The sequence below is a fragment of the Vidua macroura genome, chromosome 19, assembly GCF_024509145.1.
Source record: "Vidua macroura isolate BioBank_ID:100142 chromosome 19, ASM2450914v1, whole genome shotgun sequence".
NCBI classification, from domain to species: Eukaryota; Metazoa; Chordata; class Aves; order Passeriformes; family Viduidae; genus Vidua; species Vidua macroura.
This window is the reverse complement of record NC_071589.1, coordinates 12,925,305-12,952,860: the sequence shown is the minus strand read 5'-3', so window position 1 is coordinate 12,952,860 and position 27,556 is coordinate 12,925,305. Positions and strand designations below refer to the sequence as shown.

General features: G+C 53.2%; 1 protein-coding gene across 2 annotated transcripts in view; it reads left to right on the top strand.

Annotated features, from left to right (window-relative positions):
- RPTOR (regulatory associated protein of MTOR complex 1) overlaps nt 1–27,556 on the top strand; it is a 100,918-nt gene that overhangs the window by 42,752 nt on the left and 30,610 nt on the right. The window contains exons 10-22 of one of the 2 annotated variants that reach the window (XM_053994546.1): nt 4,686–4,761; nt 6,938–7,039; nt 10,541–10,624; nt 11,605–11,715; nt 13,476–13,550; nt 14,018–14,083; nt 14,663–14,854; nt 15,880–16,020; nt 16,966–17,083; nt 18,338–18,478; nt 18,880–19,038; nt 24,748–24,866; nt 25,204–25,272. In XM_053994546.1, coding sequence (XP_053850521.1) covers nt 4,686–4,761; nt 6,938–7,039; nt 10,541–10,624; nt 11,605–11,715; nt 13,476–13,550; nt 14,018–14,083; nt 14,663–14,854; nt 15,880–16,020; nt 16,966–17,083; nt 18,338–18,478; nt 18,880–19,038; nt 24,748–24,866; nt 25,204–25,272 — 1,453 coding nt within the window. The remainder of the gene's footprint in view (nt 1–4,685; nt 4,762–6,937; nt 7,040–10,540; nt 10,625–11,604; nt 11,716–13,475; nt 13,551–14,017; nt 14,084–14,662; nt 14,855–15,879; nt 16,021–16,965; nt 17,084–18,337; nt 18,479–18,879; nt 19,039–24,747; nt 24,867–25,203; nt 25,273–27,556) is intronic. The other variant, XM_053994547.1, reaches the window with a different exon arrangement.

Sequence of the window (27,556 nt, the reverse complement as noted above, 5' to 3'; positions counted from 1 at the left end):
CCAGTTTGCAAGTGCAGGAGGGTAGGACACGGTGTTGCAGGGGTTTCAAAATTAAACCAGTAAATTTCTGGGGTTATTTATGGCTTGCTTTTTTGCCAGCATATTAAAAATCTTTATTTTCTGCTCCTTATAGGGATGTAATTCATTCTTATTGCCAGCCTATTAAAAGCCTGTGTTTCTGGTTTCCTATGGGAATATGACTTGACTTGGAGTTGGTGTTGCCATCCCTGGGTTGAGCCACAGGAATGAAACAGGGAACTCCTGGATCCCACTTTTTCTCTCTCTCAGACTCACATGGCAGCACAGTGGGGTCTAGAAACACATTTTTTTTGCTCATATTGTGGTTGTGGAGCAGAGTGGTGCTGGAAATTCCTTTGGGAAGCTGCAGGAGGGTGCTGGAGACACCTTTGTGAAGCCCCTTGTGAAGCACAGCACCTTTGCTGGTGCTTTTTAGGATTTACCAGAACAAATTCCATAAGAACAGGCACACAAAGAGCTCTTTTCCATGTGAATCCTAAACACTGGTGTGGTAGAGAGCAAGGGAGCAGGGAATTGACACACTTTATTCAGTGCCCTCCAAAAAACGTGCAGTTTGCAGCAAATCCAGCAAAGGGGAAAATTCCACTTTTGTCCGAGGTGCCTCAGTGGTTATTAGGAACTTTTACTAAGGACAGATTTAGAAACTAATTTAGGGCTTGTTTAAATATTTTCTAAAAATAATTACTTGTCTGTCACCTTTCACTCAGGAATTTCTATTGGATGCCTTTCCTGAAAGCTGCAGACCCATTTTACAGTTAGGATGAGCTGGCTGATGAGATGAGTTGGCCACAGGGTGCTGGAAAGGATGAACCTCCAGCCAGGGGGTTGTGGGGCTCCTGTGGATCCAAGCCCTGTGGCTCTGGCTGATCCAGCAGAGTTTTCTGATGGGTGTTTTTATCCAGGCTTTTCCCAGATTTTTGGTGCCCAGGCAGTGTTTTGGGGAGCGAGCCTGGCTGCCGTGACAAGATCTGCACGTGGTGGGAGCAGCCCTGCAAACAGTCCCTCACCCCTGAGTGTCAATTTTTACCTCCTGGATGATTCCCACTGCCCCTTCTGGGGCACAAAACCCACCTGTGCTCTGTCTCCTTGGCTTCCCCCATCTCTGCTGTGGAGAGTTCCCTGCTCACGCTGGGCTGGCTCTGAGCTGGGATCTGGCACAGGTGTAACACAACTGCTGAGGCTGCTGGAGGTAGGAGCTGCTCTGCCTTTTTTAAAGCTTAACCTTTCAAGCTGGTGTTCTGGCCAATTCCTTTGGGAGATGGCAGTATCCTTTGTAGCTGGAACTTGAGGAAAAGTGAGAATTTCCATTTTTTGAGGGGATATTTGACCCAGGAGCTGTCAGTCTCCTCCCTTCACCGAGCAGGGCAGTGTGCTTTGGAGTCAGGAGAGCTGATCACTGTGGCCGTGCCCCTTGGACAGGATCTGACAGGTTATTGCTGATTTTCCTACGTTTATTGGCTTGCTGGGTTCTGCCTGCTCAGCCCCTTCCCCTGGGGCAGGGGCTGGCTGTGTCTGTGTGGTGCCTCTCTCTGCAGGGTCTTGGCTGCTGCAGGCAGTGCCCTAATGCAGGATTAATATGAACATGAATATTAATATCCATTGATTGGCTGTGCTGCTCGGCTCTGTCTATTGTGCCTGAGCACAGAGCTCTGTCAGCACCTTGATCTCTGCTGTGATGGATTAGGGTTTGTGCGTTGCTGCTGGTGCCAGCTGCTTTTATTCACGGCCTCTGAAAAGACCTCATAATGTGTTTGGAAATATTTCCTAACACAGGTCATATATTAAACCCCAAGAGCCTTAATTATGCTTTGGAAGAGCTACAACCCATCCCTAATAGAAACACCGTGGTGTGTTTGCAGGCCATGAAATTTGGGTTGAAAGGAGTCGTAATGTACTGCAAAATACAGGGAGCTGGGAGATTGGGGCTGGAAACAAAACCATAATGCAGCAAGCCAATTCCAGGTGGAGCAGCACGGGAGGGTGCAGGATGGATCAGGGCTGCCCAGCCATCCCCCAGGGAAATGAGGCTCCTGGAGCTGCACCCAAACACTCGGGGGCTCTGCAAGAAGCAAGCGATTGTTTGAAGAGGTATTTGGAGCTGTTTGACGTTTGAAGGATTAGATTAGTTCAGATTACACTGGAACCAGATATTTTTTTGTGTCTGTGTGTTAGTCTTACCATCTCCAAGTCCCATTATCCGACTAGGAGACTTTGCTGTGGGACAGAAATAGCAAAGCCTGTGCCCTAAGTTGTGGCTGGAGCAAGGGGACGTGCTGGGAGAAGAAAAGGATTTCAGACTCGTGCCAAATATTGACAGCAATAACTGGTTTTTAGAAATAGCTGTGTCTGAGCAGCTTGCCAGCTGTGCCCCCAAGCAGCTCAGGGAGGTGACAGGGTGGCTGCCACACAGGTGGGCTGGGGCTGGCACCTGGGGATGTGCTCACACAGGGCATGGCTGGCACTGCACTGCCACAACTAATGGGGAAAGTCTTGGCCAGCAGACCCGAAGGGCTGGGAAATATTTAATGGCTCCAGAAATGGGGTTCAGAAAGAGGAGCTGCCCCAGGACTGAGGGGGGGGCTTCAGCCTCCCTCCAGCTGCTCCTCCAGGCAGGGACACTCCTGTTCCTGGTGCCAGGTAATACCCACCACTCCCAGGGGGAAAGAGAGCGTTAAAACACGTCAAGAATACATTATTAAAAAAAAAAAAAGGACGGAGTTAAAAGCATTAGACATTGAGTCAGCCCCAGAAATTTGAGTGTAAGAAAATCAGCCTCCACGAGCTGCCAGCTAATGGGTACCCGTGGGTGCAGACAGACAGGCTCTACCTGGGCTGAGTTTCTGCTCTCTCGGTGTTTCTGGGGGTTTCCACTGCCTGGCAGTTCGTGGCTTTGGGCAATAAACCAGTCCCTGAGCAGGGCTGGGACTCTGCCTTCTGTTCTCTGCTTGAAGTCCAAACTTTGCAGCACCTCTGGGAAAGAAAGAGGCAGCTGATGAGTTTGTGTTACATTATTAAACATTCAGACAGTCCTGGTGCAGTGAAAGGGTGTTGGGCTGAGGTGGGTTCCCTCCACAGACCATTCCTGTTGTGGTGCTGCCTTGCCTTTGGGATAAGCAAAATCCCTCTTTTTAACTGAGTCAATCTTCCTGCTAAGGAGAGCTTTTAACTTTGTGCAATTAGTTCAAGGTAATATTAAAAAATAATCCTCTTTAGCACCTTCTTTCATAGCATAACTCAGTTGAAGCCCTGGGGTGTTTCACAGGGTTGTCACCCTGTGGATACAGCACTGTGTCACCTGTCAGGGTGGAGGGCCTGGAGTTACTGAAGAGAGAAGTGAGGAGGGAGGAAAGAAAGGGGCTGAGCCCTTTGTGTCCCACATGCAGCGAAAGCAAATCTTGCAGAGCACTTTGCAGACAGCAGTCTCTGCTGAGGGGGTGCACTGCTCTCTGGCTTGGCTTCCATAAATCACTGGTGGGATGCAGCTCCTCCCATCCCGGCTCCCTGCTGCTCCCAGATTTATCTCTTGTTTGTGTGATGGGATTTAGGCAGCACATCCACGGTGTGCCCACCTTTCCCCTTCCCTTTGGGATATTAAAGCTGTCAATCACTGCTCCTCCTCCTCCCAGCCATCACTGTCACCAGCTCTGTGACAGTGTTTTCCCTGCTCCTCCTCTCCCCACCCTCCAGGGTTCCTTTCCCATTCATCTGTGGCTTGGTTTGAATCTTGGGATTATTGTAACACGAGTTTAATGCCATTGTCTGTTCAGCCAGCACAGGGAGTAACCTGTGTGTAACCCTGAGGCTCTGAGGAGGGAGCAGCTGTTCCAGTGGTTGGAAGTAGAGTAGTTTTACTTTGGTTGCTGGTGTCCCATTGGCTGGAGGGTTTGTGTTTTCCACAGACACAGCAGAAGCAGCGTTTTGGGTGGTTTGGAAGGGCTGGAGAATCATTTCAGGGCTGCTCTGGAATGGTTGGAGAAGCATTTGAAGGATTTGGCTTGAGCAGAGCCTCTTCCACAGCTGACATTAATCAACAGCCCTTGGTTGTGGAGAGCAGGAAGGTTGAGGTTTCATGTTGGTGGTTTCTGTTTTGGAAGGCTGAGAAGGTTGGCAGAGCTTTGAATGGTTTGGGTGACGTTGGCCCCGGTGGTTTCCAGCAGCCTGTCTTTAGAAGCATCAAAAAGAGATTTCATTTTAATCTACTCAAATCTCTTTTTAAATTTTTTGTTTGTTCTTTCTGATAACACTTAAACCCTTTGAGATCTGACCTCCCAGGGCTGCTTTGGGCATTGTTGTAGCAGTATTAGTGCTGCTTATCTCAAATTACTGTGAAGAGCTCAGCATCTTCTCCGTGTGCTGCTGCAGTGAGTGACCCTCTGAATCCTTTTGTGGGCAGCCAAAATCAGAGCAGTTGTCTCTGGTCTCCTGCATAGTAAAACATACCTCAAAGGCCCTGTGGGCTGGCATTCTCCAGTGCTGCAGAAATTTCTTCAGGCGTTTTTCCCATTTCTCCCTGGAAAAAGGGAATCTCGAGCCTTCTAAGCCAGACAGCACTGTCCCCATTCCTGGATGGTCAGCGTTTCAACTTCCCCTGCTGTTCCTTGTGGATAACCTGTAATGCCTTCTCTCCCCTCTCTCCCTTCCTGCAGGCAAGCCTGGGACCTCGCTGTTGACATTTGCCTCTCCCAGCTGCCCACCATCATCGAGGAAGGAACTGCCTTCAGGGTGAGCTGGGGACTGGCCTGGCACGTGGGCCCAGCCCCTTCTGTTCTCCAGCACCCCCCAGTTCAGCTCACCACTTCTGCTGGTGCAGGTTGAGGGTTTGTGTTTGGGGAAAACTGTAAATGGCTGGCACAGGGGGCCCAGAGAAGCTGTGGCTGCCCCTGGATCCCTGGAGGTTGGAGCAGCCTGGGACAGGGGAAGGTGTCCCTGCCCATGGCAGGGGTGGCACTGGATGGGCTTTAAGGTCCCTCCCAAGCCAAACCAATCTGGAATTCTGTGATTCTCCCCTAGAGGAACAGACAAAAATCAAGTTTAAGCTCTTCCCTGCTGCACGACCCAGCCCCCAGGTGGGGTGAGCAGGAAGCTCCTGGCAGTAGAAGCAGTGTCTGAGAACTCAGAACGTTCCACAGCACTCCAACCTGACCAGGTGCTGTTACCCAAAAGGGCCCAACATGCAGCACAGTTTTCGAAATTAAAGGCCTAAATGTGAAAATTATCTCTTATTAGAGTTCTTTTCAAATATAAAATAGAGTTTGGGGGTGTGTCCAGAGAGTTCTCTTAAGCTCAGTGTTGTTAACAGGAGTCCCTGGGGCTTTTTCTGCTTTATTTAGTCTCAGAGAGCAGAAAAGTAACATTTTTAATATTATATTTAGTTTAAATTCCTTTATTCAGAATGGATTTTTCTTGATATTCCTTTGACATTTCATGAAGTGAAACCTTTAAATAATAATTACTGGACAAGCTCAGGTCCCCGTTCCACCCTGATGTCTCTCCAATTTTCAGTAGCATTCTTGCAGTTTATTTATATTAACTTGCCAAACTTCCCAAGGTTTTCTGGCTGTAATTGCAGGTTGTCTCCAAAGCCCTGAGTGCAGGAGGAGGACTGTGGGCTCCTGCCAGGCTGGGGGTTGATCAGGATGCCCTGAGGCCTTTATCCTCCCACCCCTTGCTCTCCTCACTCTGTGCTCTGCTTTAGAACGTAAAAAATACTATTTTTCTTCTCCTGGCTTACGTTCATTTTTACTTTCAGTCTCTAACAACGTCATTGGAGGCTTTTTTATTAGTGTTAACCCTCAGCTGGGCATTCTCTGTCAAGTGAGCTGAAATTCAGGAGATTTCTGAGTGTTTTGGGGTGGGAAGAGGCCCAGACTTGCTGGGGATCAGACAGGAGGTCAGCGAAGAAGAGTGGCCATTCTCAGCTGGAGATCGATTCAGGCTGGGCTGGGAACAATTTGCAGGCTGGTTTTCAAGCCTGACAGATGTGCTTTATTGTGGATTTGGGCTGGAATGGAGGCAGCTTGAGCCTCAGTGTGCAGCTGGGGCTGGGAGCCAGAGTGCAGGCAGCTCCCAGGCTGGGTTGGGGGCTGGCTGGTGCTGGCCAGGGAGCAGGGAGGGGACAGTCCCTGTGTCACTGTGGCCACTGTCAGCCTGGCAGGGCTGGGGAGCACCTGGGTGAGGCACAGGGACCTGCTGGGGGCTGGCAGTGCAGAGGGTGCACCCACCCTCGGGGCTGGGGTGTCTCAGCAGCACATCACAAACCTCTCCTGGCTGGTGCCAGGGTGTTCCTGCCTGCTCAGAATGGAAAGCACAGTGACCTGGTGCAGGAGGGCCTGGGGGCTCCTGGTGCTCCTGCAGGGATGGGTTTGGGCTGGGTGTCTCTCCCTCCTCCATCCCTTCCCTCCCCCCTTCCCCACTGATTTCTGTTTCTCTGTGGATTCCAAGCTGGAAGCTGCTGTGTGCTTTGGTCAGTGCAGCCTCACCCCGAGTTTGCACCATGTCCTCAGGGTGAGGGATGACACGAGGGATTTACTGGCACTGCACCTGGCTTGTGTCTCTGTGGACAGGGCAGAGGCAGCTCCGAGTGCTGCTGCAGGAGTGAAACGGCCTCTGCAGAGCTGATAAATCCACTGCTGCTCCATCTGCTGCTCTGGGGAGAGCAGCCACGCTTCCCTAAGACCTTCTGGGCTCACTTTTCCTCTTTCTCTGCTCTTTCCTTCTTTCCTTCCCAACACATTTAAAGGCACGTGTGTCTGCTCAGAAGTTTTTGTGCCTGTAGAAAACCCCAAGCAAACACGTATGGGTTACAAACCACAGCTTCAGGAGACAGTGAGGTGTCAGAGCTGCTGCCTTCACTCCTTGGTGTTTAACCCATGCCTGCATTCCCACTTTGCTCCCCCAGCACAGCCCCTTCTTCGCCGAGCAGCTCACGGCCTTCCAGGTGTGGCTGACCATGGGCGTGGAGAACCGCAACCCCCCGGAGCAGCTGCCCATCGTCCTGCAGGTCAGTGCTGGGGCTGGGGGTCCCTGTCCCTGCCAGGGGGGTCCCTGTCCCTGCCAGGGGGGTCCCTGTCCCTGCCAGGGGGGTCCCTGCCTGTCCCAGGGGTGTCCCTGCCTCTCCATGTCCCTGCCAGGGGTGTCCCTGCCTGTCCCAGGGATGTCTCTGCCTCTCCATGTCCATGCCAGGGGTGTCTCTGCCTGTCCCAGGGGTGTCCCTGCCTGTCCCTGTCCCTGCCAGGGGTGTCCCTGCCTGTCCCAGGGGTGTCCCTGTCTCTCCCCACCCATGCCGGGGGTGTCCCTGCCTGTCCTAGAGGTGTCCCTGTCTCTCCCTGCCTGTCCCAGGGGTGTCCCTGTCCCTGCCAGGGGTGTCCCTGCCTCTCCCTGCCTGTCCCAGGGGTGTCCCTGCCTCTCCCCACCCATGCCAGGGGTGTCCCTGCCTCTCCCTGCCTGTCCCAGGGGTGTCCCTGCCTCTCCCCACCCATGCCAGGGGTGTCCCTGCCTGTCCCAGAGTGTCCCTGCCTCTCCCTGCCCTATGTCCATGTCTCTCCTGCCCCCTCAGCCTCGAGCTGCCACCCCGATGGCCTTTGGGAACATAAATACCAGGATAAATGAGAGCTGGTTGTGTGTTCACCAGACCCACGTGGATGAGCCCAAAGTGCTTTTCCTGCCCCATCCCGTGGCTCTGGTCCACGTCTGGCTCTGCTGCCTCTCTGAGAGCAGCACATCCTCACTGTCCCTCCTCTGGCATCTCCTCTGTGTCCCAGCTCTGTCAGGCAGAGACTTTTATCTTCCCATCTTCAGGAAGTGGAAGTTACTGCAGCATAAATCGTTTGGAAATGTCTTTTATCCGTCTGGTACAGCCTGGGAAGAGCTCCCTTTAATGTGGGGCTGAAGTCTTGCTGCAGGAGCTCCCAGCCAGGTCTCTGCAGACCTGCAGGGTGGGGGTTCTGCAGGCACTGCTCACACGAGGCAGAGGCCTCGTGTTGGAAGGAGAGGAAATCCAGGGGAAGCAGAACTTGGTGTTTCAGGCAGTGTTCCGTGGCAGGGCCAGGATTGCAGCTGTCATCTGGAGCCTGCTCTGGCCTCCCCTCCCCTGCAGTTTGTGCTGACAGAAATACAAACCCCAGCCCAGGCACCTGTGGGCAGCACAATTTAAAGCCTTTCTTTTAAAGGAATGTCTCTTGTACAGGGATCTGTGGGGAGACTCCCCTTCCCTGTCAGCTGGGTGTGTGACTGACAGCACCATCCATCTCTGCAAGACCAGATTTTAATTTCCTGAGTCTCCCAAGCCTTGAGAGATGAGGTGGATAAGCAGATGTGTGGTTTGTCTCTGTCACTGCCATGGAAGCAGGCAGGATTTTGCTCCAGCTCCAACTTTGCTGCTTTCCAGTGGCTTGTTTGGCACCAGCAGGCTCTGCAGGAGCGTGACTGCAGTGGAACTGAGAGGTCACCTGGCAAAGGAACCTGTGTTCCTGCCTGGAGCAAATCCGAGCCGGGACGGCGTAATTGTTGTTCTAATTATAGCAAATTAATTGTACAGTGGAATAAGATGGGTTGGTAAAAGGTCTGAGCATCCTGAGAATCCAAGCCCAGCTGATCCAGGGCAGGAAGGGAGGGAGTTTCAGACCCTCTCTGGTCTGTTTTCAGACCCCAGGGAGAGAAGCCATCAGAGAGCAGCAGCACACACAGCCTGGCCAGCCTTGAGCCCTGTGAGATTCACCCTGTGGGATCTCCTGTGCACAGATCACTGCAAGGCCCTGACTTCATCCTGCCTTTGTGAGGAGCTGCCTGCTAAAATACGGGCTGTGACATGTCAGTGATCCCCCTGTGTCCTGGCTCATCCCTAATTTGCATGTGTGGATGTAATGAAGTGCCCATTTTCTGCCTGGGAATGGTGAGGGATGCAGCTGCTGATGCAGGGCTGCGTGCCTGGGGTGCCACACCAGCACCTCCATCACTCCACCAGAAGGAATAACAGAATAAAGGAATAGAGGAACTGCCTCCCATCCTCAGCCCAGGCTCTGGAATGTGTCTCAGCCTGGGCTCAAGGTGTTGTGCAGATCCACTGGGCAGCAGGGAATGGGAAATCCTGCGAGACCGAGGGCTTTGTTTGGGGTGGGCAATGGCAAACCAGAGCTTTCCCAGTCAGACACAGATTGCTCTGGGGGAATGTGCTGTGGGAGGGCAAAGTGTGGAGCTGGGGGTTCATCTTCACCCAGACAGCCTTTCCAATTAATTCCCTTTCCTGACAGAGTTTGCAGTTCCTTGGTTTCTCTGCAGGCTGGAGGGTCCCAGCTGTGCCACATCTGTGCCTCCTGCTGCTGCCCCTGCCCTGCTCTCTGCTCCTGCTGTAATCCCAAACAGCTGCCCCTGTTATTCCTGGGCTGGTTGATGGAATAGGCTGGTGCCAGCTAGGGCAGGATGACCAACATCCTTCCTCTTATGACCTGTCCTGAGATCTGAGCTCTGATATTCAGAGTGAACCCACAGCAGCAGTTCTCACATCCCCCTGCTTTCTTCTGGACCTTTCCTGCACCACCTCAGTATCCAGTACCAGTCATCCAGAGTGTGAGATGTGAGCCAAGTAATTTAGTTATTCTTCAATATTAAACATGAAAAATAATCTAATTTCAATATGCAGCATGCAAACACACTGAGGAGGGGATGGAATTGGGGAGGTAAATCAAGGAGTCTCTTTCCCCGAGATCCATGCTGAAGGATGTTCCTCAATTTAAACTGAGGATTAAACGTTGCATTCCAATATCTTACATCTGTTAAGGAGATTAAGAGCTGCAAGTCTATCTGTTAATATTTCACACCAGGGTAGGTATAAGCCAGTAAAGCACCACCTCATTAGCGTTGTCAGACTCCATTTTAATGAGATTTTTATTAACGACCAACATGACCTTTTGCTCCCTCTTAAGTCTCTGCTATTGATTTGCCAAGGAAAGCAAAGCCTCCTCCTGTGCTCCTGAGCTGCTGGGAGCAGTGGGAGGCTGGGCTGGCGCTGTCCTGTGGGTCCTGCTGCAGGAAGCAGTGCCAGCTGGGCTGGGAAAGGCAGCTGGGATCCCTGGGGATTGCTCCACAAAGAGCATTCCCGGCTGCCAGGGTTTGGCAGCAGCCCTGGAGGGGCAGGAGGAGCTTTCCCTGGCCAGTAACCCCAGTAACCCCAGTGTCACCAGTGTCACCAGATGACACAAGGAAAAACAACGCACCACAGCCTTGGTCACGATGAAGAGACTCATTTATTTCCTCTGACTCCAATCTTTTATAGTTCTCCAAAGGTGCCAGTGGATTGGAGGGTGAACGTGCCACCTCTCCAAGGACACTGGACAAACTACCTGTGCATCAAATTTCTCCTCCTCTATGAAAGAATGCAAAACAATAGGTTGTTTACAGAAAGTTGTGTGGGAAAGTTCTCTACAAGAATGTCAACTCAGAAGGCTTTAGAAAACTCCTGATGACCAGGGTGACACCCCAGTAACCCTGTCCCTCTGCCCCGCAGGTGCTGCTGAGCCAGGTGCACCGGCTGCGAGCGCTGGATCTGCTGGGGAGGTTCCTGGACCTGGGGCCCTGGGCTGTCAGTCTGGTGCGTGGGGGGGCTGCACGTGGGCTCCAGGCCTCCCTCCTGCCTGGGCAGGGCTGATGAGTGCAGCTGGTGGTGGTGGAGGGCAGGGAGCTGGGGAGGATCAGCCGCAGACCTGAGGGGCGGCCGGGGCGGCGCGCTCGTGCCAGCGGGGTCACAGGGGCTTGTGTGCATCACAGCCACCCCCTGTCCCTCCCCAGTGCACCAAAGGGAGTTCCTTGCCAGTAGGTAAGTGTGAAATAACACAAGGGACAAACCAGGAGGAAATATCTGGGGCAGGCAAGAAGGTTTGTCATGTAAAATAAATAGCCCAAAAAAGCATATGCATTTATGATGTGTTCTTTGAGCTTGCTGGCTGCATCATTTTCTTCTCCTCCTTTATCTGTTTGGTGTCTGGATTTTACAAGCTCTTCTGAGCAGGCAGCAGCTGCATTCTGCAGTTTGGAAAGTGGCAGCACAGTGTGGAGCATAAATAAGAATTAAGCAGAGGAGCAGTTTAAAGCACTCCCGTAAATGGAGCTGTTTGATGATAAAAGTGATGAAGATGAAGCACCAGCTGGTCGTGGAGCAGCTCAGTGATGGGACTTTGTAGTGGTTTGCTTCACCTCCTCCTGGAGAGACCTGTTAATTTCCAGTGGGAAGGCTGGAATTCCTGAACTTTGTGACAGCTGAGCTGAGGGAAGTGAGCATCTGGAGCATAGAGCAGCCCAGGCTGTGAGGAGAGGAAGCTGGTGCTGGATTAACTCAGGGTCTCCATGGACCAAATGAGTCTGGAAATACCTGGTGCCACTCAAGATTAAAATAACAACAGACAAACACAGGGGGATCCCCTCTTTACTGGAAACATGGGAAATTATTTCCTACCAGATCCCTCAGCTGTGTCTGTAAAAATGCTGCATCCTGGGCCCTGCTGGAGGGCTCAGCTGCTGTGGGGGGTTTGCTGACAGGGTTTTACTGACAGGGATTTGTTCTCTCCCTCCCAGGCCCTCTCTGTTGGCATCTTCCCCTACGTCCTGAAGCTCCTGCAGAGCTCAGCCCGTGAGCTGAGACCTCTCCTTGTGTTCATCTGGGCCAAGATCCTGGCAGTGGACAGTGTGAGTATTCCTGCCCCAGCAGGGCACTGCCTCAGCCAGAGCTCTGCTTGCTGGGCTCTCCAATAAATCATGAAGCTGGTAAGTAATTGCAGATAAATTTGTAGAGTCGTATCTCTGACTCAGTGGTTTGTGGGTGCAATTAGCTGAGCACTGTAAAATTATTAGGAGAGGTGCACACATTAATCCAGGCACAATTGCAAGTCCATGTAGAATGTCTGAACTGCTGTGGATGTTGGATCTTTCCTCTTTGGGGGTTATTTTTGTATCTCTCCTGCATTTCAGTGTGGAGCATAGCATTGAATTCATGAAGGTTTTCCTGCTGTTGATCCAGCATTGTCAGGTTTAGTTTTATAACAATATTTTCATTAACATCCTAAGAGGATTTGGGAAAGCAAAGAAAATGAAAACTATTTATCTTGGAGCTCCTCTGGAAAGCTCATTTGTGGTGCACCCGAGGCTGGTGCCTCAGCCCCAGGTGTGTGCCAGGGGCTCAGGTGTGATTCCCATGTGGTGTTGTGCCCCTCACACCTTCCCTCCCACGCTCTGGCATTGCCTCACTTGTTTGCCGGCTGAGCTTTACAGCAAAACACACAAAAAAAACCCTCTCAAATGGTGGGTTTGGGTTTCTTTGTGCTGTTTCACTCACTCATTCCACCAGCACATGGTGGGAGTGGGAGGGGAGGAGGGGGAAGTGCTGTGGACGCTGCTGAGGGAGGGCACAGGCAGCAGCTCCTTGCAAACAGAATATTTTCTGTTAGTCTGAGCTTGCACACCAAGCCTGCAGCCTGGCTGGGTCACGCTGTGTTCCTGCTCCCAGAGGAGCTGTTTATTCCCTGAGGAGGAGGAGGAGGATGAGGAGGAGGTGTCAGTGCTGCTGGGTTCCCGTGTGTTCCCAGCAGGGAGGGGTTCAGCTGGGGCTCTGTGGCTCTCCTGAGCCCCAGGGGCTGGGCAGCAGAGGCAGAGCAGCAGGGTGGCCTGGGCAGGCTCCCCGTGCTGCTGTCCAGGGGCTGTTCCTGCGTGGGGAACACGAAGAGCTGACACTGGAAGGCTCTGAGAGGAGTCAGGGAAGCCTCTCTCCTGTAGCTGCAGCCTGGCAGCAATCCAGGCCCTCTGCTCCTGGCTCTGCCAAAAGCAGCAGCTTCACTCTCTTCAGCACTAAAATATTCCCTTGCATCTCTGCCTTGCCACCCCCCCCTCCCCTTTCAGCAATTAGTTCCCTCCTTCACCTTCTCCTCCTGCTGAAAAATGCATGATCCTGTCCCGTGCCACAGGGAGCTGATGCCAAGTCGGGGTTTCCTCCCTTCCATCTTCACTTTCTCCACGTGGATCCTCTTGGAATGACCCCAGAGCTGGAGCCTGAGCTGGTGTCTCAGCAGAGCCCTGAGCTCCCCACTGAGCCCAGCCCAGGAGCCTGCCCTGAGCTCCCCAGGGGCAGCTCTGCAGCCTGGGCTGGCTCTAGGAGGAGACAGAAATTACTGGGGAGGTTTAATGTGCACAGAGGTGGCTCCTCTGGCTCTTCCCCACAGCAGGAGCTCACTTTTCCTGCTGTTTGTGGCACTGTGGGAGTGGCAGAGGCTTCCCTGCCCTGGCCCTTGGGGCTGTCTGGTTGCAGCCCCCAGGAAGGGCTTGAGCTTTATTTGGCTCCTCAAATGAGAGCGAGGTGGGACAAAAATGGTTAAGAAATGAAAGGTTTCTGTGTCATTGAAGGGACAAATGTGTGTGCTGTGGTTCTCATTGTGGCTTTCTTGTCTCTTTTGCAGTCGTGCCAGGCTGACCTGGTGAAGGACAATGGGCACAAGTATTTCCTCTCAGTCCTGGCAGACCCTTACATGCCAGTAAGGACAAGTCACCTGTTTTTCAGACTCTCTGGCATTTGCTTGCCCTGTTTTAGCTGTTGTGCTGCTGTTGGCTGCCTCCCCCTGCAGTGGCACCCAGTGCTGTGCTGGGCAGAGCCACTGCTCTGACACAGCAGCCACACAGCCAAGGCTTTACAGACTCCTCTGGGGCTCTGAAAGCACTCTGAGGGTGGGAGCTGGGGCTCCAGGGTGGCTGCTGGAGCAGGGAATTGCCCCACAGCTCTGGCAATTCCCTCTGCAGCAGCTGGGTTCCCATAGGGGTGTTTGGGGGTCTCCCCAGAGCTGGGGTGTAACAGGGCTGGTGCCAAGAAAGGGGAGAGCAAGCTGGAATCTTCTCGTTCTTTCACCATGGCACAGCCTGCTCTGGGGATGATGCCCTGCTCCAGGGTGGGCTGTGGCTGCTCCCTGCCCTGCTGCCAGGTGACCTCAGTCTGTGTTGTTTGCAGGCTGAGCACAGGACGATGACAGCATTCATCCTGGCTGTGATTGTCAACAACTACAACACTGGGCAGGTGAGTCCCAGCAGCCTTTCCCTTCGTCCTCTCCACCTCTCTCTGCCTTGTGCCTTTGCTTTGGTGAAAGTGCCCTGCCTTGTGCTCAGCCCAAACCCGAGCTTGGAAACAGAACTGGGACGTTGGGTTTTGTTATTTCTGTGTGGATCAAGAGAAGAATTGGCCTGGAGGTGTGACAGACATTCTGTGCCCAGCACCTGGCAGTGGGGGACAGGGACAAGGGTCCCTTCACAGCCACTGGCACAGGAAGAGTTCCTGGTGCTGTCCAGTGGGAGCCTGATGGCTGGGAATGGTCTGTGGATTGAGCCATAAACCTTGGGGCTCTGACAGGTGCAAGGAATGTTTCCAAAGAGGGAAAACCAAGCTTTATGCATTACAGGAAGCATTTTAATGCTCAACTATTCAATCAGCTCTAGCTGCCTTTCCCTTCATGCTGCTGGTATTCTGTAACAAAATCAGTCTGGAACCACTGAACGATTATTTTCTCTTGGCTTCCTGACTCCTTCAGAAATAGTCTCCTTCTGTGGGGATGAGGTGGGAAGCTGTCATCCCAAACAAAAGGCTTGGTTTGTGTTGCAGGAAGCCTGCCTGCAGGGGAACCTGATAGCGATCTGCCTGGAGCAGCTGAACGATCCCCACCCTCTCCTCAGGCAGTGGGTGGCCATTTGTCTGGGGAGGATCTGGCAGAACTTCGACTCAGCCAGGTGGTGTGGAGTGAGAGACAGCGCCCATGAGAAGCTCTACAGCCTCCTCTCAGACCCAATCCCAGAGGTAAAACTCCAGCTCTTTTGGTGAACAGGCAGGAGGCTCCTGCAGAGCAGGCCCTTCTAGAGCTTTGTGTTTGCGTCTGCTTCAGAGGAAGATCTTGCTGCTGTTTCTTCAAGGTGATGCAAATTAAACAAACCCTACGAGAGGAGCTTCCAAAGAAATGCAGAGGGAGTTCATAGAGCCCCAAACCCCTGGGACCTGGGCACTGGTTTGCCACGGTTTTTGCTTCCTTGCATATCAGAAGCTGTTAAAAATGTGCTCCCAAAACTCACTGTGTTTTGCAAAAAGCCCTCTAGTCTTTTTGTCCGAGTATGAAAACTCTTCTCCCCCTGCTCATTGTGGAAACGCATCTTTAATTGGCTGTGGTTTACCTTTGTGACACTCCCAGGAGAGGAGGGGACTGTGCAGGGCCTGGCAGTGACTGACAGAGCCCATCAGACCCAGCACACGCCCAGGGAGAAGGGAGCTGAGATAAACAGCTCTGATAACGTGCAGAGATTAGAGATGAGATCCCCCTCCACATCCAGTCTCTGTCCTGCATCCTCCTCTGTTGTCCCTGGCTCCATCCTCGCCACTTTTTGAGGAGTGTTTCTGCAGAGGTGGGGTGGCTTTCCAGAGTTTTCCCTGATTTTTCTCCTTTTTTCCATCATCTACCTTCCCATAAGCCTGAAGACTGTAGTCAGCAGTCCTGTAGAAATCCACATCCCAACAGGAGCTGTGTGTACCCTATTCCTGTTAATTAATATTCAAGGCAACACCAACTGGAAGAGTCACCCATGGGAAGGTCACAGAGTATTCTGGGAAATTAAACATATCCTGCATCTGTGAATCCTTAAAACTCAAACTCAGTTTGCTGAGGCTGCTGGGGTTGTTGCTCCCCACGGGCTCACCTGACCCAGCAGCTCAGGTCGGCAGTTCCCTCTGTTTGTGAGGATAAATGTTTGTGGGGCTGAATGAGCTGCTGTTTGTGGGGCTGGATGAACCCCCGTGGCTGCAGAGGGGACAGCCAGGGCTCTTTGTGTCCCCAGGTTCGCTGTGCTGCAGTCTTTGCTCTGGGCACCTTTGTGGGCAACTCGGCGGAGCGCACGGACCACTCGACCACCATCGACCACAACGTGGCCATGATGCTGGCCCAGCTCATCAACGATGGCAGCCCCATGGTCCGCAAGGTGAGGGGCTGGGCTGTGCCCTGAGCCACAGCCTGTGCAGGGAACCAGAGAGCTCTGGTCAGTGGAAAGGCCTCCCTGCCTTTAGAGCCCCGCAGGCTGCTCCAGAGTCGCCCTCCAGCTTTGGGAGAGTTACAGTTTCTGAGGCACCGTCGTACATCAATAGTACATTAAATGGTTTTTGACATCCTGGATTGTTTTTGAGGGCTGTTCTGAAGTGTCCTAATGTTTGTGTTTACTTTGCTGGAACATCAACACCCTGGCAGTTGTCACCGGCATTGCGAAGATTCATTTCTGTTGTCTCGTTCCAGCATTTAATCAGTTTAATTCAGGAGAGAGCTGCGTGTCACACGGAATGCTCTGTGAGATTCATAAATCTCTCCTTGGGAGATCAGTCCCTGAGCAGAGACAGCAGCCAAAGGCAGCTCTGTCTCCTGTCTGCAGCTCCCAGGGGCCAGGCAGGAGGTGTCTCCTGGAGGGGCTGGCCAGTGCCAGGAGGGTCCAGCTGTGCCACGGGGGCTGAGAGCCCCCAGCCCTGGCACAGCCCCTGGCTCTGAGGGAGCCACACACATCCTGTGGGCTGGGCCAGGTCAGGACTGCCTGTGGCACTGCATCAGTCTGACAGGCTGTCAGAATCAGCCACAGAACCCCAGGATGGTTTGGGTTGGAAGGGACCTTAAAGCTCATCCCATTCCACCCCCTGATGTCTTAGGCAGCGACACCTCTCACTAGAGCAGGCTGCTCCAAAGGGAGGAAGCCTGTCCAGGTAGGAAAGGCTTGTGAGGAATTCAGTGTGAGACAGAGACCTCTGGCTTTCTGCAGTTCACCCCTTGAATTGAGGGAGAATTACCACCTGGATGGGCACCCAGTAGTACTGGTCAGTGTTTGCCTTCAGTCCCCTGTTTCTCACTGTGTACCCATGAGATGTTCCTTGTGCTCTTTCCCCAGGAGCTGGTGGTGGCCCTGAGTCACCTGGTGGTTCAGTACGAGAGCAATTTCTGCACCGTGGCCTTGCAGTTCATAGAAGAGGAGAAGAACTACCCTCTCCCTTCTCCAGCTGCTCCAGGTGGGGGCTTGGCTTTGGCTGGCCAGGGGATGTAGGGCCTGAAAGTACTTGGGAATTATTTAAGGAGTTTTCCCAACGCAGTGAGCTTCTTGCTGGTGGGGGTTTATTAAAGAGCCCTGTTGTGACATGGTGGGTGACAAGGAGGGGACATCTGGTGTCTGTTCAGCCCTGTGAGATGAACGCTGGAGAAATCCATCCTGCACTGAGTCTCCACCTAAGCCTTGGCTGCAGCTCACCAGGAACCTCCTGCCCATTCAGAGATTCCCTTCAGCTCGGGGCTGAAGGATACTGGTCCAGGCAGCCCACAGACTCATTTTCCTTCTCCCCTCTGGAATCACACCTGAACCTTCAGTGTCAGTTGACCTGGTGAGAGCTCCAGCACACCATGAACCAGCCCTGCTGCTGTGAGGGCCAGACAAGGAAGGGCTCTGTGCTCTGAGCCTGTGGCCCCATCCCTTTTGTTGTGTCTGTGGCTTTATGTGAGGAATGAAATGTCTGGTGAAGTTGTCTCTGACCTCACCTTTTCTTTAGATGTAAACTGCAGTGGAGATCTTGAAGGATAACAGGAGATCTTGGAGACAAGACCATGTGCTGTCTCTGCACACAGTGGTTTGGTCTCCTTGTCCTCTGAATAACTGAATCATATTGGAAAATGAGCTCCTCCCCATTTGCTGCAGGAAATAAACACTGCATGCAGTTCTGCAGGGCTTTTCCTGATCCAAAAGAATCCTGAAGCGGGACGCTCTGGAAGCATTGGCCCCTCACCACAGTGCAGCCACTCTGTAGGGAAACAGAGCAGCTCTTCTGAGCCCGTGGGACTGTGCGTGCTCAGGGTGAAATACGACTCGAAATCAGGCCTGACATTTGGTCAGGAAACCAGAATTTTCATAGCTCCTGATGATGAGCAAATCCAGGAGGGGTTTGACGAGCAGCAGCAGCAGAGAGGAGCTGGCCAGCGCTGCCTCGGGCTGTCCTGGCACTGGGGCTGGACAGAGGAGTCCCCAGGGCCCCTGGGAGGCACTGGCAAGGCCGGGCTCAGCTGGCCTTGCTGGATGTCCCAAATTCCCCTCCTGGGCAGCAGAGACACGGGACGCGTGCCGCGTGCGCTGCCGTCGCGCGTCCCCCGTTAGCCTGGCCGAGAGCGCCGCGCTCCGTTGCTGTGGTTGCCATTTTACCAGCTCCTTAGCTGGGCCACAACGTGGCTGCTGTGGCTGGGTGTGGGCCCAGCCGTGACTGCTGCCTCTTGCCTCGCAGAGGGCGGGAGCCTGACCCCGGTGCGGGACGGGCCCTGCACGCCGCGCCTGCGCTCCGTCAGCTCCTACGGCAACATCCGCGCCGTCACCACCGCCAGGAGCCTCAACAAGTCCCTGCAGAACCTCAGCCTCAACGAGGAGTGTAAGACGCTTTTCGTGCCCCTTGTGCCAGCCAGGAGACACCACAGCACAGGCTGGAAGTGGGGATCCGGCCCAAATTGTCCAGCTCCAAGGAGGAGCTTGGATGAGGAGCCCCCTCATAATTAGTTGCAATTTTCTGGTCATTAGCATTGATTTTTCTGAGTGTTTGGGGACTAAAAATGTGCCTTCCAGCTTCCAAGCATAAGTGGATTTTTAACTCAATCTTCTGCTTGTTCTGTGTTTAACCGTTCAGTATTAAAAAGGGGAATTGTGGCTTTGCCCCCTGGGTAAGGGGGTTTCCTTCCCTGAGTGTGGCAGGATTTAGAAAGGGGCTGTTTTGTCTGGGTGAAAATCGTTCTCTCGCCAGCCCTCGTTCCAGCATCTGCTGTTGTGTCCTGGCAGCTGGGAGCTCCGTGGCCTTCTCCCCTGGGAACCTGAGCACGAGCAGCAGTGCCAGCAGCACGCTGGGCAGCCCCGAGAACGAGGAGTACATCCTGTCCTTCGAGACCATCGACAAGATGAGAAGGGTCAGCTCCTACTCCTCCCTCAACTCCCTCATAGGTGAGCACAGCCCTCCTGCCCTGCCCTGCCCTGCCCTGCCCTGGGGGCCCCTCTTGCCTGTGGGGAAGGTTGGGGTCCTTCCCCACGTTGCTCTCCCTGCTGTGTGTGGCTGGGTCACTCCAGCGGAGGGATGGCAGTGGGAGCTGTTGGCTCCAGGTCTAAAGCTGCACTGAAATCCTGTTAGGAATTCAGGCACAAAAATGTGGGGGCCACAACAGCTTGGCTTCAAGCTACCTGTAGCTTTTCAAACGGTCTGAGCCGTTTTGGCACGGCATCACAGGCACCATGCAGGAGGACCTGGCTTTTGGAATGGCCTCCTTCCAGGGAAAGCAGCATGCACGGGGAAATGCTGGGGGAAGTCTCTGTGTTTCCTCTGTAATCAGTAAATGAGCTCATATTTTCACAAATCAGTGTAAAGAGGGAGAAATCACCTGGGTGATAGAACTGCCTTCACCAAAGAAACATTTTCTCTGCTCTGTTTTCTAGGAGAATTAATGGTGATTTGGCTCTCCAGAGTTGAAAGATTCAGGGATTGTAATTACTGAGCCCCTGTGGCAGTTTAAAATCATGAGTTCATTAGGAACTTGATCAGTTAATTTGCTTTTGATTATCAGTAATGACATTGGATCTTCTGAAGCATGGCAGGGATGTTAGGAAATTTCTCTCCATCTTGAGCTAGGACTTGAGTTTTCCCATTTCCACTGGTGTCTGCTTGATGGCTGGTGTGTGTCTCACAAGAACTGTGCAGCACAGCTGGAGAAGGCTCTGGAGAGGAGCTGGAGGTGGTGAGAGGAACTTTGGAAAGAGAGAGCAGCTCTCCAAGGCCTCCCTCACTCCTGATCCATCAAAGAGCTCAGACCCAGCTGGAAACGCAGAGCTTAGGGAAGTGTTTAAAATTCATGACTCGCACAGAATCCCATTACCTCCCCATTTGCCTGCTGCAAGCCAGGCTTTTCTCATTCCTTCTGAAGCATCACCATCCTCCAGCCCTGTCTCCTGCTCCCCGAGGAGAGATGCCACCAGCCCCCAGCCACCCCCGGAGCTCTGCAGCCCAGGCTAACCCCGTTCCTTCATGTCCTGACGTGCCTTCAGCTGCTGTGCAGGGGAGCTGGGGGAGCCCAGTGGAGCAGAGAGCTGTGGCTGAAGGAATGCTGTGCTCTGCTCTGTGTCTTCTCAAAGAGGAAGCGGGGCTCTGGCTCTGCCAAGCATCTGAGACGGCCAGAGCCATGGAGAAGGTGTTTGGGGCATGTGGGGAGACTCCAAGTGAAGCAGAAATCTGGAAAGGAGAAATTTTCAGCCGCAGTTTGTGTTCTGTGCTCTGCATTCCTGTCCTAAGCTGATTCACTGCTCGCAGAATTCCAGAATGCTTTGGGTTGGGAGGGACCCTAAAGCCCATCCAGTGCCACCCCTGCCATGGGCAGGGACACCTTCCCCTGTCCCAGGGTGCTCCAGTGTGGGTACTTGGGCACTTCCAGGGATCCAGGGGCAGCCACAACCTGCTGATGCTCAGGTCTTTGTTCCTCTCTGGCAGTTTTAGGAACTTGGCACGTGAGGGCTGTTCTGGATCAGTCTCTACACTGGCACTGAGGCATCATACAATGTACTTCTTCCCAAAAGCTTGAGGAGAACCTCTCCATTCCTCCTCGTCCCGTTTTACAAACAGTTCCTTAGCTAGCTGTGGGCCAAATGTCCCCATTATGGCTCCCCAAATGCCACAGCACACGCTCTCAGCCGAGCTCTGCGTTCTCTGGCAGCTGCTCCTTGGCCAGACAGGCCAGTACCAGGAGAGACATTTATTTCTGGCCCACTTTTCCAGCTGGCAAGAGGCAGTTTGTGGTTAGTCAACAAAGACATCATTTTGGAAGGGAAGCTGAGCCTTGCTGCTTTTCCATACAGCCACTCATTAATCTTGGTGTCCTGGAAATGTTCAGTTTTAAGACAGGAAAAAGGGATGGAATTAAGATGGGGGTTTGCATACCTCGAGGCTGATTATTCATATCCAAACTGCACGATGAAAGCCTTTGTCCTACAGAGAGCTTCGCTGGAAAGATTATCTTAAGGAGTGATCAAAGAAGGAGGAAAATAAATCTTGGAGGGAAGAAATGCTGGGGAATTGTTGTCTCTTCCAGCAGGAGAGGCTGGGGGTGGAGAACTGTTTGCCATTTCCCAGGATGTGCCTCAGAGTCCCAGTGAGGGCGGAGGTTGGTGCAGCGAGGATGAGGAGAGCAGAGGTGGAGGTGGACAGTGAGGTGCAGGAAGCACTGGGGCAGGGGAGCCTCCTACTCTGCATTAATGCTCCGAGATAACGAGAAGGAGCTGGTCAGCCAGCACTGTGTGTAACTGGGAACGGGCACAGCAGCAAAATCCAGGGATTTGGGTGGGGATTGGGGATGGGAACTTGCTGCAGGGGCTGCTCGGAGGGGGCTGTGTCCCTGGTGAGGGTGCCAGCTGTGGCCCAGGGGTGCCTGCCCTGAGGAATTCCTTCTGCTCCTGGCTCGTGTGGAAGCACGGGAGCTCCAGCTCTGCAGAGGGGTCGGGGTGAGCCCTGCAGGGCTCAGGGGCCGGGCTGGGCTCTGCCTGCAGGGACCAGAGCTCAGGGAGCTGCGGGGACTTGGGGTGTCCCCTTCACCCGGGGTCCCTCCTGGCAGGAGGAGGGGTTTGTGGCATGCACAACTGAGCAGCTGTGGTTGGCACTGAGGGGCAGCAGCTCCCCGAGTCCTCGGGGCTGTTGAGCCTGGAATATTTCAGCTGCATTCCCCATCCCTGTGTGCCTGTGTGGGGGTTGCACTGCCTGTCCCTCCGAGGTCTCAGTCCCTCCCCAGGAGCTGGCCAGGGGAGCAGGGAGCTGCCCTTGGTCTGGTTTTGGTGCCCGTGGGAAGTGGAACTTCCCCAGCTGTGGGGCTTCAAATCACTGCAGTGATTTTTACAGGGGATTGGAAAGAAACCCTGTCCCAGCCTGGCAAATCAAAGGGAATAAATAAAGCCATCAGCAGTTGGGTTTGCATCCACTGTGGCTCTCCCTGGAGCTGCTGGAGCCCGGCCCGTCCTCGGGGCTCGCAGGTGAGCTGACCCCCATGTGAGCAGGGAAAATCAAACTCAGGGAAAGACAGGCAATTTATTTTTGACATTCTTAGCAGGGAGGGATTGTTTTGTAAGCATGAGTGCACCCTGCAAGGTGCATGGAACTGGCTGGGAGTCTGTGACTAATTACAGAGCTGTCTGCTCCCATTAGTGCCCGGGCCCTGCTGGGCTCCTGGTTTGCATCTCGGGGACAGTTTGGGCATTGCAGCCCTAAAGGTGAAATGGAGCTGCTGCTCCTCCTGCCACCTCTGCTGCTCCCCTTGTCCCAGGGACTGGAGCTCAGGATCTGACAGGGAGCTGTGTCAGATGTGTCCCTCCTGCACAGACCGTGGGCCGGTGGCAGCAGGAAAGAGCAGCCCTGGAAGCACCAGCCCTGAGCCCCAGGTGCCTCTGGAGAAATTCCCTGTGTTCTCCTCAAAGGCTGCCAGGTGAAGGGGGAATTGCACTGGCACAGTTCTGCTTAGACTTTGGTTTTTCCCTGACACTTGGATGTATAAAAAATGTCGTTGGGTTTCTTCCTCTGTGATCGAGGCGGTTTTCAGGCCCCTGGGAAATAGCTGGGTGCCCCCCTCACTCTTCCTCCTCTCCCCTTCCTTTTACTCTCTTTCAAGGCCTTTAAAGAATTGAAGGCATCCAGATTTCCCACCGGCCCTTATGTAACAGGCTGGAGTGTGGGAGGCAGAGCTCTGGGCACAGCTCTGGGCACACCTCAGACATTACCTGGCTGCTGCTTCACGAGCTGAGCCTTTTTTCCTCCCACACCTTGTAGCACTTTGCCTCTCTCCCTTTTTTCTTCATCCTTCCCCCTCCAGTTTTTCTTTCCTTGGTAATAGAAGCTTCCAGGATTTAACATTGTTATATATTTACAGCCTTTGCAATTTTGCAGTATTATATAAATATAATAAAATATTACATAAATATATGTTTACAGCCCTTACAATTTACAGCCTTATAACAATTTACATTGTTAGAGGTTTTACAGCCTTGCCAGTGCCTAAAGGGGCTCCAGGAGAACTGGGGAGGGGATTTACACAAAGACCTGGAGTGCCAGGACAAGGGGGAATGTGTTCCCACTGCCAGAGGGAAGGGTTACATGGGATATGGGGAGGAATTTTTCCCTGTGAGGGTGTAAGGTCCTGGCACAGGTGCCCAGAGCAGCTGTGGCTGCCCCTGGATCCCTGGAAGTATCCAAGGCCAGGCTGGAATAACCTGGGACAGTGGAAGGTGTCCCTGCCCATGGCAGGGTGTGGAACAGGATGGAATTTAGGGTCCCCCCCCCCAAGCCCAAGCACTGTGGGATTCTCTGGTTTGTCCCTGGCCTGGCTCAGGAAGGTTGGGATCAGCTGCAGGGTCTGCGTGGGTCACCCCAGCACACAAACAGCACGGTCCAGGAGTTCCCTTGTGAGACTCCCAGGTGCAAATTTAAGCAGACATCACTGGGAACATCCTCTGGATGCCAGGTGAGAGAGAGAGACCCTTTGCAGGTGGGGTGAGAGGGAGGAGCTGGGGTGTGGGGGCTGCCTTGGCCCTTTGCAGTGATTTCTCACACTCTGGGCACTTGGGGCAGGGAAGGTTCCCCTTGCAGCCCAGCACCCCAGGGGCAGCCTGCAGGCTCCTGGAGCCTGTTGCTGCCCTCAGCCAGAGCTCAGAACTGCTCTGTCCCAGCCTGCTCTGCTGGTTTAGAGATCAGGTGCAGCTCTGCCAGGTGAGGAGCTGCTTGGTGACCAAGGGGCCCTTTCCTCCCAACTTTATATTTAGATGCCTCCAGAAACACGGGAGGAAAAGCAGTAACAGCTTGATCTGTCATTTAGCACTGATTGTGACTCATCTGAAATCTCTATTTTAGCTCTTTTTTGTTGTTAGTGCAACCACTTTAACATTGTCCAAATGGCTCCACTCCCAACCGGGGCGTTGCACGATCAGACACCGGCAGGGCTCGGAGGCAGAATAACAAATTCTCGCCCAAAAGCAGCAAAATAAAATGTTCACAGAATTTTGTCAGTTGTTGCAAATGCTTATTAATTTGATTAGTACTTTGAGTCTGTCAGTCCCTTCTGCCGAAATACCGAACAGCTGATGTGCTCGTTAAATAACAAATTGGAGGAATTGATACAAATGTCAATAGGAAAGACTGAGTTGGACTCGCTGCTTCCTGAGGGCTCAACTCCTAAAGCTTTGCTTTAAACATTTAGTAAACTTGTAGAGTGTACAAGCCCCTGGGCAGTTCAATAAAAATAACCACAACAGTGCAGGGCAGTAACTGTGGGTTTATACCATTAAGTATTTCAGCTCAGGAAACCCAGACATTATCCACCTGGCCTTTCCAGGTGATTGCTTCAGGAGCCTGGAAAAGCAGGAGTTTGACTGGAGATGATTTAGGGAGTCTTCAATTTATTTTGCTTCCTCCCACTTTGATTTCACAAGCCCTTGCAGAGTTCACAGACAGGCAAAAGGGAGACAAAATGCCCATGTGGGATGTTTTTGAGCTCCTCTCTTGATGTTCCCTGAGATGTCATCAGGTTGTTTGGAGTTCTAATGAATTTTCTCACATCAGATCAAAGAATCGGAGTTGATGGATTGTCATGTGCTGCAGGGCTTTGGGGTTTGTTGTGGTTTTTATTTTTCTAGGTGTGAGTTTCAACAGTGTTTATACCCAAATTTGGAGAGTGCTCCTTCACCTGGCTGCTGACCCCTATCCCGACGTGTCCGACCTGGCCATGAAGGTTCTCAACAGCATTGCCTACAAGGTATGTGCCTGTCCCTGCTCACCTGTGCCTGCCAGGTGTGTGGATGTGGATTTTTTCATGCTTAGGCAAGGCTTAGGCAGACTGACCTGGAATGGGTCCGTTGGAGGGCTCTGCCTTTTGCAGAAGGAGCTTTTAATGCTTCACGATGATAAACTCTGCTCTGAACTCTGATCAGGTAAAATGAATAAATGGGGGAGGGCCCGGGGTTGTTTTAGGGTATAAATGAGGTGCAGACCTTGGACAGTAGGTCCAGTTTAGAGGTCTACTTGTCTAGATCAGTCCCTGGGCTAAACCTTAAGTATCCTTCATTAAATTATCCGTTTGCAAACTGATTTAGATAATGCAAGTGGGACTGGCCTGCAGACTGAAGCCACAACGGCTCTCCAACCCAGGTGAACTAGTACATGTGAGTCAGCATGCAGACCCCTGCCACTCCTCACCCCAGCCCAGGCTGGGTGCCTAAACCTCCATCCTCATCCCATCTCATCCTGGGGGTGACAAGACGTCCCCGGAGGTGCCACCCTGGGGCAGCAGCATCCCCCTGCCCGGGCCAGGCCACCCCAGGACATCTTCTCACCCCGTGCGTCCCCCAGCTGGGCACAGAAAGCTCTCTGTGAACCTTTCTGGCCTCTCAAGCATCCAGACCATGAGCCATTGCAATGGGAACTCTCTTACTGGGCCTTTCCAGGGAATAATCCCAGATCCTCAGCCTGGGGCTGCGGAGCTGGAGCTGCAGTAAGAGATGCCAGCATTGTGCACTGCCATCTTAATGCCTCAGAGATCTCTGCTTTGAAATCACACTTTCTCTTGAGACCACAGTTACTGACTTGAACTCTGATTTGTTCCAAGTGCACGTGCCAGTGAGTGGTAAGGGCTGGGTTTGGGACAGAGAATTCTCTTGGCAGTGGGGGCAGCAAGTTCAGCCCTTCCCTGTCGAGACAGGGATACAACAAATGACAGGCTGGAGATGCCAAATGAGGGCAAGAAGGAAAGGAAAAGGTGGAAGATTTCCCTCTCTCTGCTCTAGATGCATGAAACTATTTCAGTTCTGTGTTTGGAAGGCTCTTTGCAAAACGAAATGTTGCTCCTACTGTTAAAAGGGATATAAGGAGGAAGCAGATCTGCTTTTCCTGACCCAAATATGTGTTCAGGAGTTGCTCCCTGGCAGGTGGGCAGTGTCGGTATTGGTATTGACGCTGCTGTGCCAGCAGGAGCTCTGATCACTCCGTTGTCACATCCCTAGGGAATGCTGGGGCTGGTGGGGGGAATTCTGTGTTGACTCTAGCAAGTTTGGGCCTGGCTGTGCTGGTGCTGACCCGAGTGCCAAAGCTCAGGCGATGGGTCTCGTGCATCTCACACTGCACGGCTGGGCCAGCTGCTCTGCCCCTGCTTCCTAAGGCAACGGCTCTTCCAACAGGCTTGGAAAACAGGAAGCATTCCCATTGACAAGGATTTTGATCTGGGGATGCTTCAGTGAACAAAAGTGATTTGTTCTTCTTTGCCTTAGCCCCAGGCCCGCAAGGAAAGCGTTCGCTCCTGGGGCCGTGCCCTGCTGCGCATGCCGGGGGCTTTGCTCTGGCCAGCACCACCTGCCTTGGGTGGCTTCTAACAAGGCTTTCTGATGAGAACAAAACCCCCAAAGCACAAACCCCCCAGCCTGTGAGCTGCCCAGCACAGTGGGCTGTGAGGCTCAGATCCTGCTCTGGCTGTTCCTGGTCCCGTTCCGGCCGTGCCGTGCGCGGTGCCGCAGGAGCACCAGAGCTCGAGGCTCCGTGGGAGCTCAGGCAGGAGCTGGTCAGTGTCTGATGCTAATCAGTGACAATTAAATCCTTGCTAACTGTGTCCTGAGACCTTTCCTTCGTGCTGCTGGAGCTTGTTGGATGTAGAAGGGGGCGCTGGACGTGGGCACTGCTCCTCCCCGGTGTGTGCAAGCACTGCCCACTCAGGGGCTGAATTTTACCAGTGATTGCAAACAAAAATTGTTTTTCTTGCTTAAACAAAAGTACTGCCTCAGGTGATGTAAACCACTCGAATGTTCCAGGGGTTTAATATTTTGGTTTGATTACTGTAAGACTCAGGGAAGGAGAGGGTTCATTTTGGAGCTGGGCCAGCTGAGGTTTTCTTCCATTGGCAGAGCTGAGCAGAACACAGCTCAGGTCTGGGGGACCTGGCTGGGGCTGGGGGCTTCAGTGGGAGCAGCTGGGCAAACTCTCCATGGGCTTCCACAGCTGGAGACTGCTGGGGGACTAAAGATTGCAGAACCATGGTGTGGCTTGGGTGGGAAGGGACCTTAAAGCTCATCCCATTCCACCTGCCATGGGCTGGGACACTTCCACTGTCCCAGGCTGCTCCCAGCCCTGTCCAACCTGGCCTGGGACACTTCCAGGGCTCCAGGGGCAGCCCCAGCTTCCCTGGGCACCCTGTGCCAGGGCCTCCCACCCTCACAGGGGAGAATTTCTTCTCGATGTCCCATCCAACCCAGCCCCTCTGGAGACATTCCAAAGCCCCAGGACACCTCCCTGTGTCACTTGCTCCAGGTGGCCCTGCCTTGGCAGGGGGGTTGACCTGGGTGATCTCCAGAGGTCCCTTCCAAGCCCAATGTTCTGTGATTCTGTGATTGCTGTTATCAAACGAGACCAGAGTGTCCTGCTCGGGGTTTTTTTCTGGAGCCAGGGCTGTGGATCTGTTTC